The following is a 17,494-nucleotide window of genomic DNA, read 5'->3' as shown; positions in this document are numbered from 1 at the left end:
AATTAAATAACTGTTCCTCGAAATCAACATGTCGAACCTGTAATAAAAAACATCATTCTTTATTGCACATGCGCAGTCCATCAGACGATGTACCTCAGAACGAATCATGCCAATCGCAGAGTCAAACCTCTTATTTTTCGCATTCCAACTCAGTGAATCTTTTGCCTGCCAACTCCACAGTTTTATTGGCTACTGCTCAAGTAGACATCCAAGACGCTTGGGGTAACTTTCAGAAAGTTCGAGTTTTATTAGACGCCGGTTCTCAAATTAATATCATATCCCAATCTTGTGTTAATAAGTTAGGATTGCAAATTTCAAAGACTGCACTTTCAATTACTGGCATAGGGGAAAGTTCATCTACTGCTTCTGGTAGCACTGTCTGCTCTATTCGCCCTACAGGTCAGATCAATCCATCTTTCACCTTTGACGCTGTAGTTCTCCCAAAAATTTGTACACAAATGCCGACCTCTTTAGTCCAATTTTCCAATTGGAAATGCATCTCCAACAAAAAATTAGCAGATCCTGAATTTTCTACTCCACATTCTGTGGACATTCTTCTTGGTGCAGATATTTTCCCACTTGTACTCAAGGACGATCGAATCAAAGGCAACGGTTCGGAACCTACAGCCCTAGAAACTGTTTTCGGTTGGGTTTTCATGGGACAAATTCAGTCTCCTAGTCGCTCAATGAATTCATTTCATTTGTCTTTATGTGATTCTTCTTTGAATTCCACATTAAAGAGGTTCTGGGAACTCGAAGAGGTGCCAACAACAACATCCTCTTCACCAGAGGATCAACGTTGTGAACAACTCTTTGTTGAAGGTCATTCGAGAGATGCTTCGGGACGATACACGGTTGCATTGCCATTTGAAAGTGGCAAATGCGTTTGTTTTGGGGATACATATTCTTTAGCTCTGCGTCGTTTTCTGTCGCTCGAACGTAGACTTATAAGAACTCCAGAAGTTTACCAGGAGTATTGTCATTTCATGAAAGATTATTTGAGTAGTAATCATATGTCGTCAGTAATCACCGATGTCGAAACTGAAAATAATTTCTATATCCCTCATCATTGTATCATCAAGCCTGATAGTGCGTCGACTAAGTTACGAGTAGTGTTCGACGCATCAGCTCACCTTCCAGGTAAATTGTCCTTGAATGATGCTCTCTTGATTGGTCCTAAATTACAGAAGGATATTTTTGTAATTCTGTTGAATTTTCGTGTCCACACTTTCGTTTTCACGGCCGATATAAAACAGATGTATCGTCAAATCTTGATTCAGCCCTCACATCGTGATCACCAAAGAATTCTTTGGAGGTTTTCTCCGTCAGAGCCTATCGGTGCATATCGATTAAACACTGTTACCTACGGAGTTGCGCCTGCTCCTTTTCTTGCTCTTAGAACTTTGTCTCAACTAGCTGAGGACGAAGGAGCCTCTTTCCCAAATGCTTCCAAAATCCTGCTCAGGGATATTTACGTGGACGATATTGTCACTGGCTGTGATGATCTCGAGCAGGCCAAAGTTTTGGTGGATGAGTTGATATCATTGTTGGAATGTGGTGGGTTTGAGCTTCGTAAGTGGTGTAGCAATAGCCATGAATTACTTTCGCGTGTTCCTTTAGACCACCAACATCAGCATTCCATAAACTTTGATGCCGACTCTGCCATTAAGATTCTTGGTTTGAAATGGTTTCCTTCATTGGATGAATTTTCTTACTCAGTGAAGTCGTCTGATGAGGTCTGCTCAAAACGATCTATCCTGTCTGATCTCTCGCGTATTTTTGACCCTCTCGGATTTCTTGCCCCATTTACTTTTCTTGCAAAGCACTTAATCCAGCATCTCTGGACTTTAGGCTTGCAGTGGGATGATTCTCTCCCAGTGGAGGTAAACAATCGCTGGAATCAGTGCAGATCTGAATTGCACGAACTGGCAAAGCTCAAAATTCCTAGACTGTTGGCATCAGGTTCCTATTCACGATGCGAACTCCATGGCTTCGGAGACAGTAGTGAACGAGGTTATGCTGCTGTCATTTACCTTAGATTTTTCTATCCCAACGGATCTGTTGGTACATCATTCGTATGTGGCAAATCAAAGGTTTCTCCGGTAAAGAGAATTTCAATTCCTAGATTGGAACTCTGCGCCTGTCTTCTCTTGTCTAAACTCATTTCCTTAGTTCTCTCGGTCTATTCATCCGCCTTTCAGATAAGCAAAGTTTTTGCCTGGTCCGATTCCACAGTCGCTCTGACATGGATCAGATCCTCCCCTCATCGATGGAAATCGTTCGTCAGTAATCGAACGACTCAGATTCAGGAACTGGTTTCACCAGAACTCTGGTATCATGTCAAATCTAGGGATAACCCCGCTGATTGTGCTTCACGTGGTTTGACGCCAGTTGAACTTCTGAATTGTACATTATGGTGGGCGGGACCATACTGGCTCCGTTCAGAGGAAACCACTTTCGATCGCAGAGAAATGGAAAGTGATCAGAATCTCGTGAGGGAGGAAGAACGTCACATTTCTTTGCCCACATTTGTCTGCTCGCAATTTGTACCTGAGTTGCTTTCGAAGTTCTCGTCGTTGTCCAAGATTCAGCGTATAGTGGTTTACGTTTTCAGATTCGTTCATAACCTGAAAAACTCCAAGTCTCGTATAAATGGAATTGTATCATCGATGGACCTCAAACATGCTTTCACCTTCATCATCAAGCAAGTACAGCAATCTGTGTTTCAGGCAGATATTGCTAATATTCAGAATGAAAAACCTATTTCGAAGGGTCTTCGTAAATTGAATCTTTTCATTGGCGAGGATGGTGTTCTCAGGGTGGGCGGCAGACTTTCATTTTCTGGTCTTTCGTATGACCATAAACACCCAGCCCTTCTTCCGTCTTCTCATCGACTCACTGAACTTATAATTCAGCATTTCCATAGAGTTTACCATCATCCAGGTGCCCAAACTCCACAATTTCTCCTTACTCAACAAGTTTGGATATTGTCCGCTCGAAGAGCGATAAATAAAGTTATTTCTCGTTGTCATACCTGTTTCAGGGTGAAACCTAAGGCTTCTCAGCCTTTAATGGGTAATTTGCCCTCTCTAAGAGTGAATCAGCTCAAGCCTTTTCAATGTGTAGGTGTAGACTATGGTGGGCCATTTCAAACAACTATGTCTCGAACTCGCGGTTCTAAATCGTTCAAGTCGTACATATGCCTGTTTGTATGTTTTACAACAAAGGCATTACATTTAGAACTCGTCTCAGATCTCACGTCCAACGCCTTTCTCGCTGCATTACGTCGATTCATTGCTCGACGAGGACGATGCAATCATATATTTAGCGACGGCGGAACGAACTTCAAAGGAGCATATCGAGAGCTCTCAAACTATATGCAAAATGCGCTGATTGAGGAACAAATAAAATGGAGCTTTAATCCCCCTTCTGGTCCACATTTTGGAGGACTTTGGGAATCCGGAATAAAATCCGTTAAATCGCACTTGCTTCGAAGCATAGGTGATCAAATTCTTACTTATGAGGAATTTTACACAGTACTTACGCAAATAGAAGCTCTTCTCAACTCGCGCCCGCTTTGTCCACTTAGTAATGACCCGAATGACATATCGGCGTTAACGCCGGGACATTTTCTCACCTTAGCGCCATTGACTGCGTTACCTGAACCGGACTTATCACACCTTTCAATGGGAAGACTTTCACGTTGGCAGCTTTTGACGCGTATCCACCAAGATTTTTGGAAACGGTGGCACTTGGAATATTTAAACACGTTACAACAACGTAAGAAGTGGTTCGATAAAACCACCGATTGTCTCTCAATAGGTACACTCGTACTTATCAAAGATGATCAGCTTCCTCCATTGCGCTGGCGTTTAGGACGAATCGAAAAATTGCACCATGGTGCTGATAAAATAGCTCGAGTAGCTAGTGTCCGTACCACTCAAGGTATACTGCAGAGGCCGGTGGTTAAGTTATGCCCTTTACCACTTCAATAATTTTTTTTTTTTTTTGTCAACTCTTTTTTTCGGGTAAAATATTCTATTTTAGGTGAGCGGTTATGTTACTGCAACTAGTCAACTCATCTTATTTTCTTTGTTTTCCTTTTATTATTAATAGATTCATTGTTTTCCTAATTCAGAGAATATCGTTCATTTAAATGTACCGCGGGAAAACATATGCTGGAGATTTGATAGATGCCAGATGCGCGAGGATTCATTCAAGACCCGTCCGTGCATATGGACATTTTCATACAGATTTTCCACTCGCTCTTTCGTTGTGTTAAACGCAATATTTTCTTTTTCATAAACATTTTCGAGTCGACTCTATTTTCAAGAACAATACCGTTTCTTCGGTTGTGCGAGATTGAGTGTTCCGTCTACCACCCGTTCGACGGCGAAGATCTATCAGCCAAGGACATTTCATGGACTTTACCAAGGTAGGCAGAAATCATTTCTCCACAAATTTCAATTTTCGGTCCTTCGCTACTTTTTTCATATTAAGGCCCTTGTCGTGCCACTCTTGTTATAACATTTGATGTAATCTGAAAATTTTTTCGGATTTTATAGCTTTCTGTTCACCTCTCTTTCATTGTAAACCCTCAGGACCTAGTGATTGTTGTAACAGGCTGCTTGAAATATCAATTAGAAGTATATTGATAAAACCGTGAATTCTTTTGAAAATATATATTTTAATTTTTAAAATGACGTAACCCATCTTGGGAAATGTAAAAACCGTGAAATTTGCTTTATAGCTAAAATAGCTTTAGTTTTTTAGAGAAAATTTATACCTATTCATTTCAATTCATAACATAAAATAGAAGGAGAAGTATCGAAAGAAATTCTGGAATAGAAGTCATTTCCCGATATTTCCTAGCTCTCATCAAGATATTATTTATTTATTACATTAATCACTTTGAAGAGTTGCATGAAGTTAATAAACCCACAAAATTTGAACAAAATCGGACTGCTGATTCCCAAGTTATGGATTTCAGAAATTTATGCCAATATTTATGAATCATTCTGTAAAACTAACAGTAAGATACTTTTCTGAAAGACTTGCATGACCTGCATTCACCACTAGGCTATGGCCAGTCACTCATGTTACACCCTGTATATTTACATAGATTTTTTTTTGGTTTCATTTACGAAGCTGTCCTTTAACATAACATTTTTTCCGCTACGTGTGCTAAATTTGGTGTATTTCATTTGATATTTCAATCGGAATCCACAGTTGAGTGAAACTGACAACTAAAAGAACTGTGAACAAACTAAGAGGCAAATGATACTCAACTTCTACATGAATATACAAAAAATCTGTACATACTTGACGAAAAACGAGATTTCGTCAATCCATTCGATAGGTCTTTACAATGATATTTCAGCAAAATGAGTATCTTCCTAATCTAATCCATGCGTTAGAAACCATGTAACTGAATAATGAGAATACTTTCTCTTTGTAATTCATGTTACTCTTCCATTATTTTCGATAGGAAAAAACTTTGAGGAATGTAGGAAAAGTCACGATTGAACGGTTTATATGATAATATTTCATCAACATATAAATCAAACAATGAGTTGGTAGATTGAGAAACACGAAACAATAATTCAATAGCTGTTTTTCCCTACATCCAAAGCTTTCTGATGATTATTTCCCAAACGTGAACAGCAATGAATAAAATTTTGCACGAAACTCCCTCAGAACTCAGGTGAAATCCAACCAGGTGCACATAACAGCTTTTTGAATTCGTAATCCTGTAGAAACTATTGCAGTTTCGCATGCTAACTTGTCGAACATAGTCCAACCGAGGCTTCGAATCCTTTTCATTATTCAGGACTGCATTCATTTCAAAACCCAACAGATTGCGGACGAAGATACGCTTGTGCTGGCAATTCAAAGGTTTTAGTCATGTTTTGTCACTAAAGGCTATTAGAGAATCATTGTTCGTCCCGAACGCAAGTGGGTACATCAAAAGGTAATATAGAAGGAAACGTTATCACGCCATCTAATTCGCTTCGGTATTGATCTTTCAATTATATATTGTGTATTTCAGATAATCAAGTACTTATGGAGTGAAGAATTATACACTGAAAGAAAATTTGTTATATTCGTTATGGAAATTGTATGATAGTGCCTACTTAGTTCTTGGTGCAATTCAATTGTAACATATCAGGATTCACTTTATATGAGAGTTGCTTTATCTGAATCGAATAAATACCTTACCTTACTTTATGGAAAATCCACAAAAATTTTCTGATAAGGCAATCGTGCTACACATTTAAAGAAAATATCAAGCTCAAATCACCAATCTAAGAGCAACCTACAATCCTACAATTTTCGTTCTCTTGGTCACCTCACTCTTTCCAAAAGTTTTAAAAGAGATATGTTATCATGAATTTAACGATTTGGTGTTTTCTCTGATTTTTCTTCCAGGGTTATTTCATCAGTGATTAATTGCGAAATCTTTCGATTTTCTTCACAATTAAAATATAAAAATATTTTAGGTGCCGAGTCGAATAGTCCAAGAGCCCATGATGGCCATTTTATAAAAGTTTTTCTGTGGATGTCACCTACACAGGTTAAAATGATCAATGACTATACAATTTGGGTTGTAGTTGCTTTGGCAGGTAACATGTATTGAATGTGTATAAAATGGTGCCTTAAATTCGTTACCAGAAATATTAAAAGTCCGCTGTAGGTGAGAGCGAGTTTCGATTGAGATCTTTTGAGATATCAAATAAAAAATATTACCCAAAGAAAATATGAAAAAATTGAGCTTCATATTTCGACGAGTTCAAGGTACTCTTTTATACACTGTTACTAGCTGCTACCAGCCAAAGAAAACACAAACCAAACTTTATAGTCGCTGGTTGTTTTTACTTGTGTAGGGGACAAGCTCTGAAAAACTTTCAGCTTTTGAAAAATAACGGTCTGCCCGTCTTGGGCTCTTGCTATAGAAGCTAAGGTTATGTTCAGTTTTTCAGATATATCAAGGATTTTCAGAAGGATGAGAAACAGATTGTGGTGGCTTTTGCAATTTTAGAAATTGAGCGAGTGACGAAAAGTTAAATGAGACTCTACAAAGTCCATCAAGGCAATGTAAAAGGAATTGAATAACCTGTTAGATATCTAATTGATCGTACAGTTCTAGTGTCACTTAAGGAAAAAATTTTGAATTAAAAAATTGGAATATATTTGATGTTTAAAAATCATTCCAGAAAACTAGAACACACTCATTGTAATTATTGATACTGTTCATGGAGATGAAGAAAAGTTTCAACCCATAAACCTAATCCCGAATGGATAAAAATTTCATAGATTCTACATCGAGTCCAAATCGAGACTGTTCTTGAACGAGTTCACAGTCGTGGTTCGAACGACACATTTTGGTGAAGCATTCCACCTTCTTCTTGATAGACCGACGAAAAGAACTGTTTCGCACCACTTCGAAATACTCCTACTGCTCAGACAAACGTACCAAGAGAGATCTTTGGTGATGATTATGCCAGATCATGCTAAGCACATGACTCAAGACATCTGGTAGAGTTTCAATTCATCTCCCTATTGTTTCTAGCAATTCGGTTTACTTGGGGTTATATTGTCAGAAAAGTTACTATTTCGAAAAACTGGGAATGTTGAATGAATAGCATTATTTCGCAGAACTCCATGGAAAATATAAAATTAGAGAAAATGGGACTAGGATGCCCAGGAGCACAACGAGCAAATTAGTTGTTAGATCGACGTAGTGTGTCAATTATTTCTGGATGTTTGACTCTTGTGGCGGGAGGTGGCAAATCGATAAGAATTTTCTCCTTCAGTTGGCTCGTAAAGACCTTGACATATGGTAACCTCATTTTCAATTAGGGATAGATGCTCGACTCCAATTTTGGATAGAGTTGCACTGAAATATCACCCTAGATTCATGATCGTCCAGATTGTAAGTGCATGGAGATACCTCATTTTACTTCTCAGAAATAGTTTAATGGCGATGATAACGTCTTTGGTGGAAGTGAAAGCAGTGAGAGTTGAAGATTATTGTAATGTAAAGAAATCGTATCTGTCAGTAATTTTGATTCTCTCATAATAATAATAGGGGCATCGTCCTGTAATTGAGAGGCTACCTGAGCCTGAGAGCCAACAGCTGTTTCAGCTTTCCTCAATCGCCTTGAAGAGGTGCAAAAAATACAAGATCATTTCTTCCGGACTGGATCAAAGATTTTTCATTGGTTGGAGTTTAATTTCCTCAGAACAAGTAGAGTATTGAATTGGTTAATCAGTTTACTGGATTGTCTTCAAACGACGCACAATGCAATAAGTTTTAATTTTTTCCACTTCAATGTGATGTATTGTGTTATGTTGTCGCTAATTGTAAATGAAGAATAATATTATGTGGATAAATGTTAATGACTATTAAATTTGGAAAGGCTTGGCGATCAGAAGAATATAGCAGTTATTAATGAAATTATAAATTCAATCTTCAGATTAGTTCATTTTTTATTTGGAATCAATATACACTTTCTTCTTCGAGTGATTTGTAAAAAAAAAATTGAAAAAAAAAAAGGTTGTCATAAGAATATTCACACTGAAAGAAATATTGTTCGTAATATCAATGAATGCCGTTCATCGACCTTACGTACGTTGATACAATGTACTTTTCATTATGCCAACGAACAAATTCGTTTAAGTTGAAATTCATGTTACGTACAGTTTCGTTGTCCCAATGAACAGGCGTTCGTTGACGGTTTTAGTGCTAACTCGGCTTTTGGATTAACAGTTCATCATAGGAATGTACACAGTACATCAACTCAATGAAAGATATTCATCCCCCCAATGAACTTGATATGTTGGCTCAATGAATTTGTTCAACATAGCCGACCACCTGCTAACATATCACGTGACTCACGTAAATAAAAGAATAACCGATCCGAATTGGAAATGTTTGGTGTTTCGATTGGAAATATTAATTGACTGCTTTACACTGAGAGAAATCCATCTTTTTTTTTATAAAGCAATTATTTGAAGGACATTTATTCACAACTATTACAGCAAATTTATATTTGATATAATTATTCATTAAAAGGTAAATTATGCATTGAAAAAAGTTCATTAAAAGGGAATTAATATTTGTTTACAAAGTATTTATGTAATAACATAACTAATTTATATGAACTTACATAACATAAATTCATTGTCAACAAATTTTCAACCGGTAGTTAACAAACATTTGCTATATATGAATAAACTCTCACTTCAGTAGATAATATATTGACTAAAAATATGCGACTTATTAATAATTAACAAACTAAAATAATTCTAGCGATCACATAGATGAACAGCCTTCTTTTACATGCTTAAAATCCGTGTATACACACAATTCCCCTCATTATTTCCTTTTCAAACTAAAAATTTGTGTTACTTTGGGCTTATTGAATATTGCTGAGCCCATCTGTACTGAATTTTGGGTTTAGATCATTTATACCTGCCTAATACCCTATAGGAGGTCTAAAAAATAGGCCAGACCGACCTAGTTTGGCAAACGGTTCTTCATGATGCGCATTTGTATAATGTGAGGTACCCTTATATATGCAGTTTCTCTTCAGATTAAAATATGATCGGTTATTTTCTAGGCACACATCTGATGAAATTCCAAATGAATATCCTTGAAATCGAAATAAGAATTCACCCACTATTCGAATTTCAATAAGAGCTGTAGGAATTCGCCTATACATTTCCATAGACTTTTCGATATCTGACCGAAGTCCAGGAACAATAAGGGGAAAACGACCAGAATTTATATCACGAGCAACCTTGGAACACATAATAAAGAAAATTATTCTACGGAGTGCAGCTAGAATTGGCGAGGATCCAAGGGGGATAGTCCGGACTTTCTGATATTCCATTAGACGAACTCGATTCTTGCAAGGGAATATGAAATAAGATCTATTTCCTGCGGATTCCACATAATCGAGTACCTTCTATGGACTACCTATTATTATACAGTGGAAGAGATTATGACAGATTGGAAATCTATAAAGAAAAGATGCGTTACGTCGTTGTGCGAAAAAAGTGAATCTTGATAGCTAGAAGAACTTTATTTTTACGTGTATATTGCCGTCATTTAGTTTGTTTGAATTATTTTTTTGGCGTCATTGTACAACCAAGTAGTAGATTTTTGCTTGATCATATGTATTATAGTGAAGATACTCGGAAAAATAGAATTTCCTATACAGGGTGTCCCATAAGTGGCACGTCACAGTGACACCGGAGGTAGGTCAGCTAAAGAGGGACCTAACCAGCCTAACATGACCCCAGTAAAAGTTGCATGGTTTTCGAGTTATTACCAAATTACGTTTTTTAGTGAATTTTCACCTTTTTTAACATTGTCAGGGTCAGAATTCTGCTGGAAAGCTCTCGAAGCTTATTTTTTTTGTTGTAATGGAATCTTAAATAGTTATTTAAGATGACATGAGTATGATTCTGTCAAAAAGTTATGTGGATTTCCGTAAATCAATGGATAAATCTTGATTTCAATTGCTAGCAAAACGAGAACTTCGACTTTGGACACCTGCTGTGAAAAAAAAATCCTTGAAACAAAACGAGCAAATAACATCAAAAAATTGGGCATTTTAGACAGATTTAGAAATGGTACAATACACGAATCTTATGCCCATAAAACTAGGTATTTTCATCATTTTACCGATGCCCTACTTAACCAAGTTGAAACTGGGAACCCCGCTATCAGGTAATTTTGCCGCTTGCTATGACATTACATTTGATACCGGGCTTTGTTATTATTTGTTAAAGTCACAATAGGGAAAAAGATGGATTAGGGGAAGCGAAAAAGGAATATTATTGAAAAAAAAGGTGAATTAATTAAAAACAGACTTAACTTTCGATTATTTATTTAATTCTTAAATCTAACTTACAGTAAATGTTTCCCTCGGACTCTAATGCATAAATGACACCGTTTTATAAAATTACGATTCAATTTTCTTAAACTAATTTCCGATATGGTCCGGGCTGCGTCGAATACGCGTTCACGCAATTCTTCCTCGCTTCTTATTGGTTTTGCATACACTTAGTTTACAATTAGTTTAAGAAAATTGAATCGTAATTTTATAAAACGGTGTCATTTATGCATTAGAGTCCGAGGGAAACATTTACTGTAAGTTAGATTTAAGAATTAAATAAATAATCGAAAGTTAAGTCTGTTTTTAATTAATTTACCTTTTTTTTCAATAATATTCCTTTTTCGCTACCTCCGGTGTCACTGTGACGTGCCACTTATGGGATACCCTGTATAGAGCAAGAGCTCACGGTCGCCTGACCTTCGTCGTTTTATAATAGCTGAAAGTTTTTCTGTGCATTTCACCTACATAGGTGAAGACGACCACCGAATATAGAGTTTGGGTTGGGGTTACTATGACAGGTAACAAATAGTAAAGGTGTATAAAATCATTATCTTGAATTCCTCGAAGTATAAAGATGTTTTTTAATATTTTCTTTAGGGTAACTTGAGAAAACTCATCAACCATTGCCGGACACTTAGGACAGTTGCTATGCTTCGCCAGAAAACCCTAATTTTAAATAAATTAAAACCGATTAAATATTTTATTTATGGATATCGCAATCAACCAACCACTCATGCTAGCACCCACAGCAGACTTTCAATGTGTCGGTCCAGATTTAACAATATTTACAACTATCGGGCTATTGAGGTATTATTTTTCTCCAAGTAACATTTATAAAATTTAGCTTTTATACTATAGCGAAAGTATAATTTTTTTTCGAAGCATCGACTACAATAGTCATTAGCCTGAAATCTCTCATATTTTACCTTTCATTTAAAAAAACAACATGTAGCGTGCTAGATTTCAAATTTTATATATTCAACTGAGCCAGACAGTTGATGAAAATCTGGGCGTACGCCAATGCGTATCTTCGTGCATATGTACCCGATACTGCGAAATTATGATATTATTTTCTTTTCTGGTTTCTTTGAACGTACATATATCGATAATTATCGCTGCAAAATTGTTTTAATTGTTATTCTCTAGTTTATTCATAAAACCCTGAAAAAAGGGGTGTGTTGTATATTTTTCTTATCGTCACTTGTATATTATTTGATTCTTGTATAAGTAATATATATGAAAATTTTTGATATCCAAATTCAATCTGACAAAGGAATGCATCCGCCATTTTAACATCCCTTCATTTTGTGTGAAATGAAAGTTTTTATTCATTATTTAAATATAATTTATTACAATCAAATATTTTTTAAAACCTAATATTGATGTTTTAATTTAACTATCGTGAATTTTTATCTAAAATCAAGCTTAATAAGTTATAACTCAGTTAATGAGTATTTTCACGAAACTTTTATGTGGAGAATGTTTTTCGTATCTAGTATTTTTTTTTACATTTTTCGTTTGTTACATTTTTGAAGGAGATCTTTTCTGAAACAATCTACATATGATTGCCTTGAGATCATTCTTTTAGTTTCTTATCTCATTTGGCAGCCATTTTGTTCAAGCGATAAAATAAGTACATGAGTATTGATATTTTTTATGTAAACTCTGGTTGTTTCAGAAACAGAAAAGCCATCACCTTAATTTGGCTTATTATTAATTTCTGTTCTCTGATTTTCAGTTTTTTTTTGGTATATTTTCTTTGCTGAATTCCTGATTGGTTCCTGATAAGCGTTGAAAGTTTGATGATTATATTGAGAGTCAGGAGACAGCCCATCATTGTGAATTGTCAGCTTACAAGCCGAAGTTTTGCTCTCCTTAATATTGAAGAACTATCAGACCTAAGTTCTTGTCAACTTCGGTGGAGGAAAATTGGCTCAGTGTAGAGCTGGGACTTTTGCCTCTTCAGGGAAGTAATTTTGGAATTTAGAAAATTTCATTCTTTATTTTTATACAATTATAAATTTCGGATTCACTTGTATATATTTTCATTTCATAAATATTGTATGTCAATTTTTCTGGTACCTGATATTTCAAAGATTCGGATTGTGAAATACTTATGTAAATATAAGAGGTGTTTGATCGACCTGGGTTTTGTCCCTTTCATTTGGTAAATTCAGAGATCTGAACCACGACTCAAACAACCGACTGTTCTCGGGCATTTTGAGTAGTAACAAAGAGGTTACAAACAGTTGTTAATTGTTAATATAAAAGTTTAGGGTCTCTGGTAGGGAGTAGCAACTGTCATAAGTGTCCGGCAAATGAAGGCGAAGTTATCCGGAAGAAAATATAAAAAAAATTGAGCTCTAATCTAACTAATTTGAGGTCCTATTTTATACACCTTTATACCTTTTACCTACGAAAAACTCATCAAAGACAACAAAACATAATAGTGGAAATAAATATCGCAACTGGAATACTCCAAGAAGATAGCTTGAGCACTTTTCAACATAAATGAGATAATCGTCGATGGGAAACAATGATATCAAATAACCTTAGAATATAGATAGAAGGAACGGAAAGTAAACATTTTGTGCTCGATCCCAAATTCAAGAGAGATGAAAGTTTAGTGTCACCAATCACACTCGAGCACGCCGATTGTGTGTGCGAGCCATAAGCCTGGAGAATCCTGATTTGATTGTTTTATCAGGAATTCTTTTAACATAACTTCACAATAGCTAAATCAACTGAGGAAAACATTCACCCTTTTCGGATATTAAAGAATTTTTATGAATAAATCACATTGTAAACTATTTTTGAGCATGAATTGATAATTTCGAAATTAATCAAATTATATTACGCTACTGCTATAGTGTCCCATCAGACAAGGAGTGACGAATGTTTGCATCAAAACAAACGCATCAGTTACAAAGCGATTGCCGTTCCTCTTAATAATGTTCTTAGCTAATAACTAACAAATCCCCATCGAAAGCCATAGCGAAGATGATTTGCAAGGCCCTATGTTCAGATTCAAACATATAATCAGAAAATACAATATCACTATCCTAATAAGTATCCAACTATTCAGTTGTTCTTTATATCTGTTAGGCCCGGTCCACATGAACTGCAAAGTAATCCAGATGTCGAGATAGTTTCCAATTGAATGGGTAGAAGATTTAAATATGTTACCTGGTATATTGAGATCGGTATATAAAATTGGTTCCAATATTCAAAAGATGCTCACACATGAAGTGCGAAAAGTAGAGGATCATTTTTTTCATCTCTCACCCCATTCAGGTGTTTCTTCATGTCATCCATAACTATCTGATACCATTTCTTATTCCTCAAATTTCAGAAGAAAAAAAGCAGGTTTTGTCCTTAGTTTTTGTCCACTGAGTTGATTCAATATCCCACCTTATGTGTGTTCATAGACTACCAGAAGACCTTCGATAAATAAGATTGGTGCCACCTCTAGAACATATTGGAAGAAATGGGAACATAGAAATACCTGGTCCAACTAATCAGTTGGACCAGGTATTTCTATGTTCCCATTTCTAGCGATGTTTTCCTAATAAAGCTTGACAATCGTCAAGCTTTATTAGGAAAACATCGCTAGAAAGTTGACCAAACTCATTCAGATAGGTTTAGGGCGATCGAGGGTCTCACAAAGGGCTTTATTCTATAGCCTATACTATTCAAGGCATACAGCGAATATACAGGGTGTTTCCTAAACATGCGGCAAAAATTCAGGGGGTTGTTCCTTGGACTATTTTAAGCATGTTTTGTCCTTGGATGATTTTTGAAAAACCTCTTTGTTTCGAAGATACAGGGCGAACAACATTTTTCATATTTTTAAAATTAATAATAGTTTAAATAAAAATGCGTACCGCACTGTGTTTACTAAGTAGGTACAATTTATTTTTAAATTTGTTTAACAACATTCCAATTACTAAAAACGGCCAGTTTTTTGACTAAAAATTGATAAGTGCAGATGGTAAAGGAATACAGATTAAAATGTGGATGACTTGCGAAATCGGATCATTGCTGGGTGTAACTTAATAAGAAATGATCCTGGTGTTTTTGAAAGGGTTCGGCAGTCAATGAGGAGAAGATTGGATGCTTGTTTGCTGGCTAGAGGTGGTCATTTTCAACAGTTTTTGTAGGTTGAGTTGAATTTTCATGTAATTTTTCATAATAAAATGTTATTATCTGAAATTTTGTTTCCCCTATATCTTCGAAACAAATAGGTTTTTCAAAAATCATCAAAAGACAAAATATTCTTAGAATAGTCCAAGGAACAACCCCCTGAATTTTTGCCGCATGTTTAGGAAACACCCTGTATTATGAGACGGGTTATGTTTGGATGAATGGTAGTTCGGTAAATAGGTGATAAAAAAATCAGCAACCTCCGCTACTCGAACGACACACTGATTATGAAGTCAAGCATACCAGAAATGACAGAAATCATGGACAGGATGTTTTCAATTAGCCAAAAGTACTGCTTGAAAGTAAATAAATTGAAGGGTATAATAATGACGATAAATAGACAAGACAAAAATTCTTCACAAGTAAAAGAAACGCAAGCTATGAGGTGGTAAATAGGGACCTATGTGAGGTTAACTGGAATAGGTCGTTAAAAAAAAATTCTATCGAAATCTGAAAAAAAAGTCCAAGACACAATATCTATCTTTCATAAATAAGTCACAATTAGGCATTTTGTACGAGAATAATATAGAATATAGAAAATCAATAGGTGATTTTCGAGCATCATTGAGGTGTAAGCGATTGAATCCTCACTGATAAAATTACAATACATCAACGTGAAGGTAATTTCATGAAGATGAACTTTGTTTCTTATTGGGACGCATTCTTTGTGAGATAATAAGAAATGAAAAAATTACTATTACCATTGTCTACTACTACGAATGAATTGAGCGTGGAGTGACCGCTGATAAGTGATTGATTCAACTACATTATTCTCATCTCTTCTATTTCATCATATATTTTCATAGGAATATATATTTTTGTATCTTCATAGTATATAGTAGAATAGTTATTTATAATACAAGTGCAGAAGGCATTGATATTCTTCCACGAGTTCAAAATTCTAAAACGAGCCACGAAGTGGCGAGTTTTGGAATGAACGAGTGGTAGAATGAGCCTTCTGTACGAGTATTATACATTATTTTCTCTGATTCATTGCATTTTCATTGAAATTCCATAAATAAATATATTTTAGTGATTTTCGCATTGAAAAATGTTGGTTGGCAAAACTGATTTCTTTAAGTCAAATTGATGAATTGACAGATAAAGCCGTGGCGGAAAGTTCGGAGTTCCAACATAGAATAATGAAATATAACCATGAAAACTGTGCGTTTCTGATATATTCTCGCACGATTTTGTTCTACAAGATGTGGAAGAATGAACGGAATAACCACAGAATTAGAGAAATATATATTCACGGCTACCCGACTTCGGAAAGGTTATATTTCAATTAGTTCATTTTTCATTTTGGTTTTGCAGTTTTACAGAGCATTGGTGAAACCGCGGGCTTCAGCTGGGTCTGATACGAATGATTGAAGACTGGCAATGATATTTTGCAATTTTTAATAATAACGGAATGAAAGGCAAAAAACCTCGAAGAAACTGGCTCATTAATTAAATAATCAATCAATCAAGGAAAAACAATAATAGTTTGTTGTCAAAGTCTCCTAATAAGAACGCCCGACTGAGGAACACCATTAATTTTGTAATTAATTAATGAAAGTATGGAATTCATCAATTCCATTCAGAAAAGTTATGCTTTCATGGATATCGAAATATTGAAAATCCGATTGCAGAATAAAGGAGACAAAATCATTCCACAAATCTATGCCATTAGATGAGACACATTCGGATTATTTCCTGTGGCAATACACGTAAATGTTATTCCCAATGTTCAACCGATCAATCGTACAGTAACTATTAATCACGTTTATATTCGCTGATTCGATATTCACAGAATTCTTTATGCGGAAACCGTGTGACAATTTTGAAATCGAATGAATATCCTATCGATTGGGTTTGTACATTCCGAATTCTGAATGGATAAGGATTAAATAATAATTGAGTGGTTCGCCAATTCTCAATACCTATGAAATTCTATTCGTTATATTAATAATATTTGATTACATTTGGCATAGTATTGAATACCGTACTTATTATCACTCGACCTTTTTCCTCAGCATTTCCTCTATTATTATTATTATATCTATGAATTTATTTCCATCAGACTAATTCATTTTTGTATTATATTTTTATGTTGAAATAATTGATATTTATGAGTGACGATTCATTCCGACGTTTCGTTACAATCACATATGTCTTTTACAAGTATGTATTACAGTGTGTATATGTTACGGCCAAAGTTAGAAGTGAATATAAACTTAAGATTAGCGGCGGCTCAACTTATGTTTATCTTCGAGGATATGTTAATGTTAGGTTCATCTACCTTAAGCCGGCTGAACTCAAGTGTAACTGCAGCCCCTTGATTAAAATAATTCAAATTATCCTGATCGAATTGGCGAGTGTAGCATTTATAACGAGTTAAC

The 17,494-nt window shown here is 35.6% G+C and overlaps 2 protein-coding genes across 2 annotated transcripts in view; one reads left to right on the top strand and one right to left on the bottom strand.

The window, feature by feature from the left end:
• The window catches only part of LOC123671608 (hemicentin-2), a 425,727-nt gene that overhangs the window by 279,378 nt on the left and 128,855 nt on the right, over window positions 1–17,494 (bottom strand). The gene's annotated exons all lie outside the window — the stretch shown is intronic.
• Window positions 69–3,995, top strand: LOC123672112. Its single transcript, XM_045606105.1, has one exon. It carries the CDS (start codon window positions 69–71, stop codon window positions 3,993–3,995), a length of 3,927 nt encoding a protein of 1,308 aa, XP_045462061.1.

Source organism: Harmonia axyridis, chromosome 1, assembly GCF_914767665.1.
Source record: "Harmonia axyridis chromosome 1, icHarAxyr1.1, whole genome shotgun sequence".
In the NCBI taxonomy this organism is placed as follows: Eukaryota; Metazoa; Arthropoda; class Insecta; order Coleoptera; family Coccinellidae; genus Harmonia; species Harmonia axyridis.
Note: the sequence above shows the minus strand (reverse complement) of the source record. Positions and strands in the feature narration are given on the sequence as shown.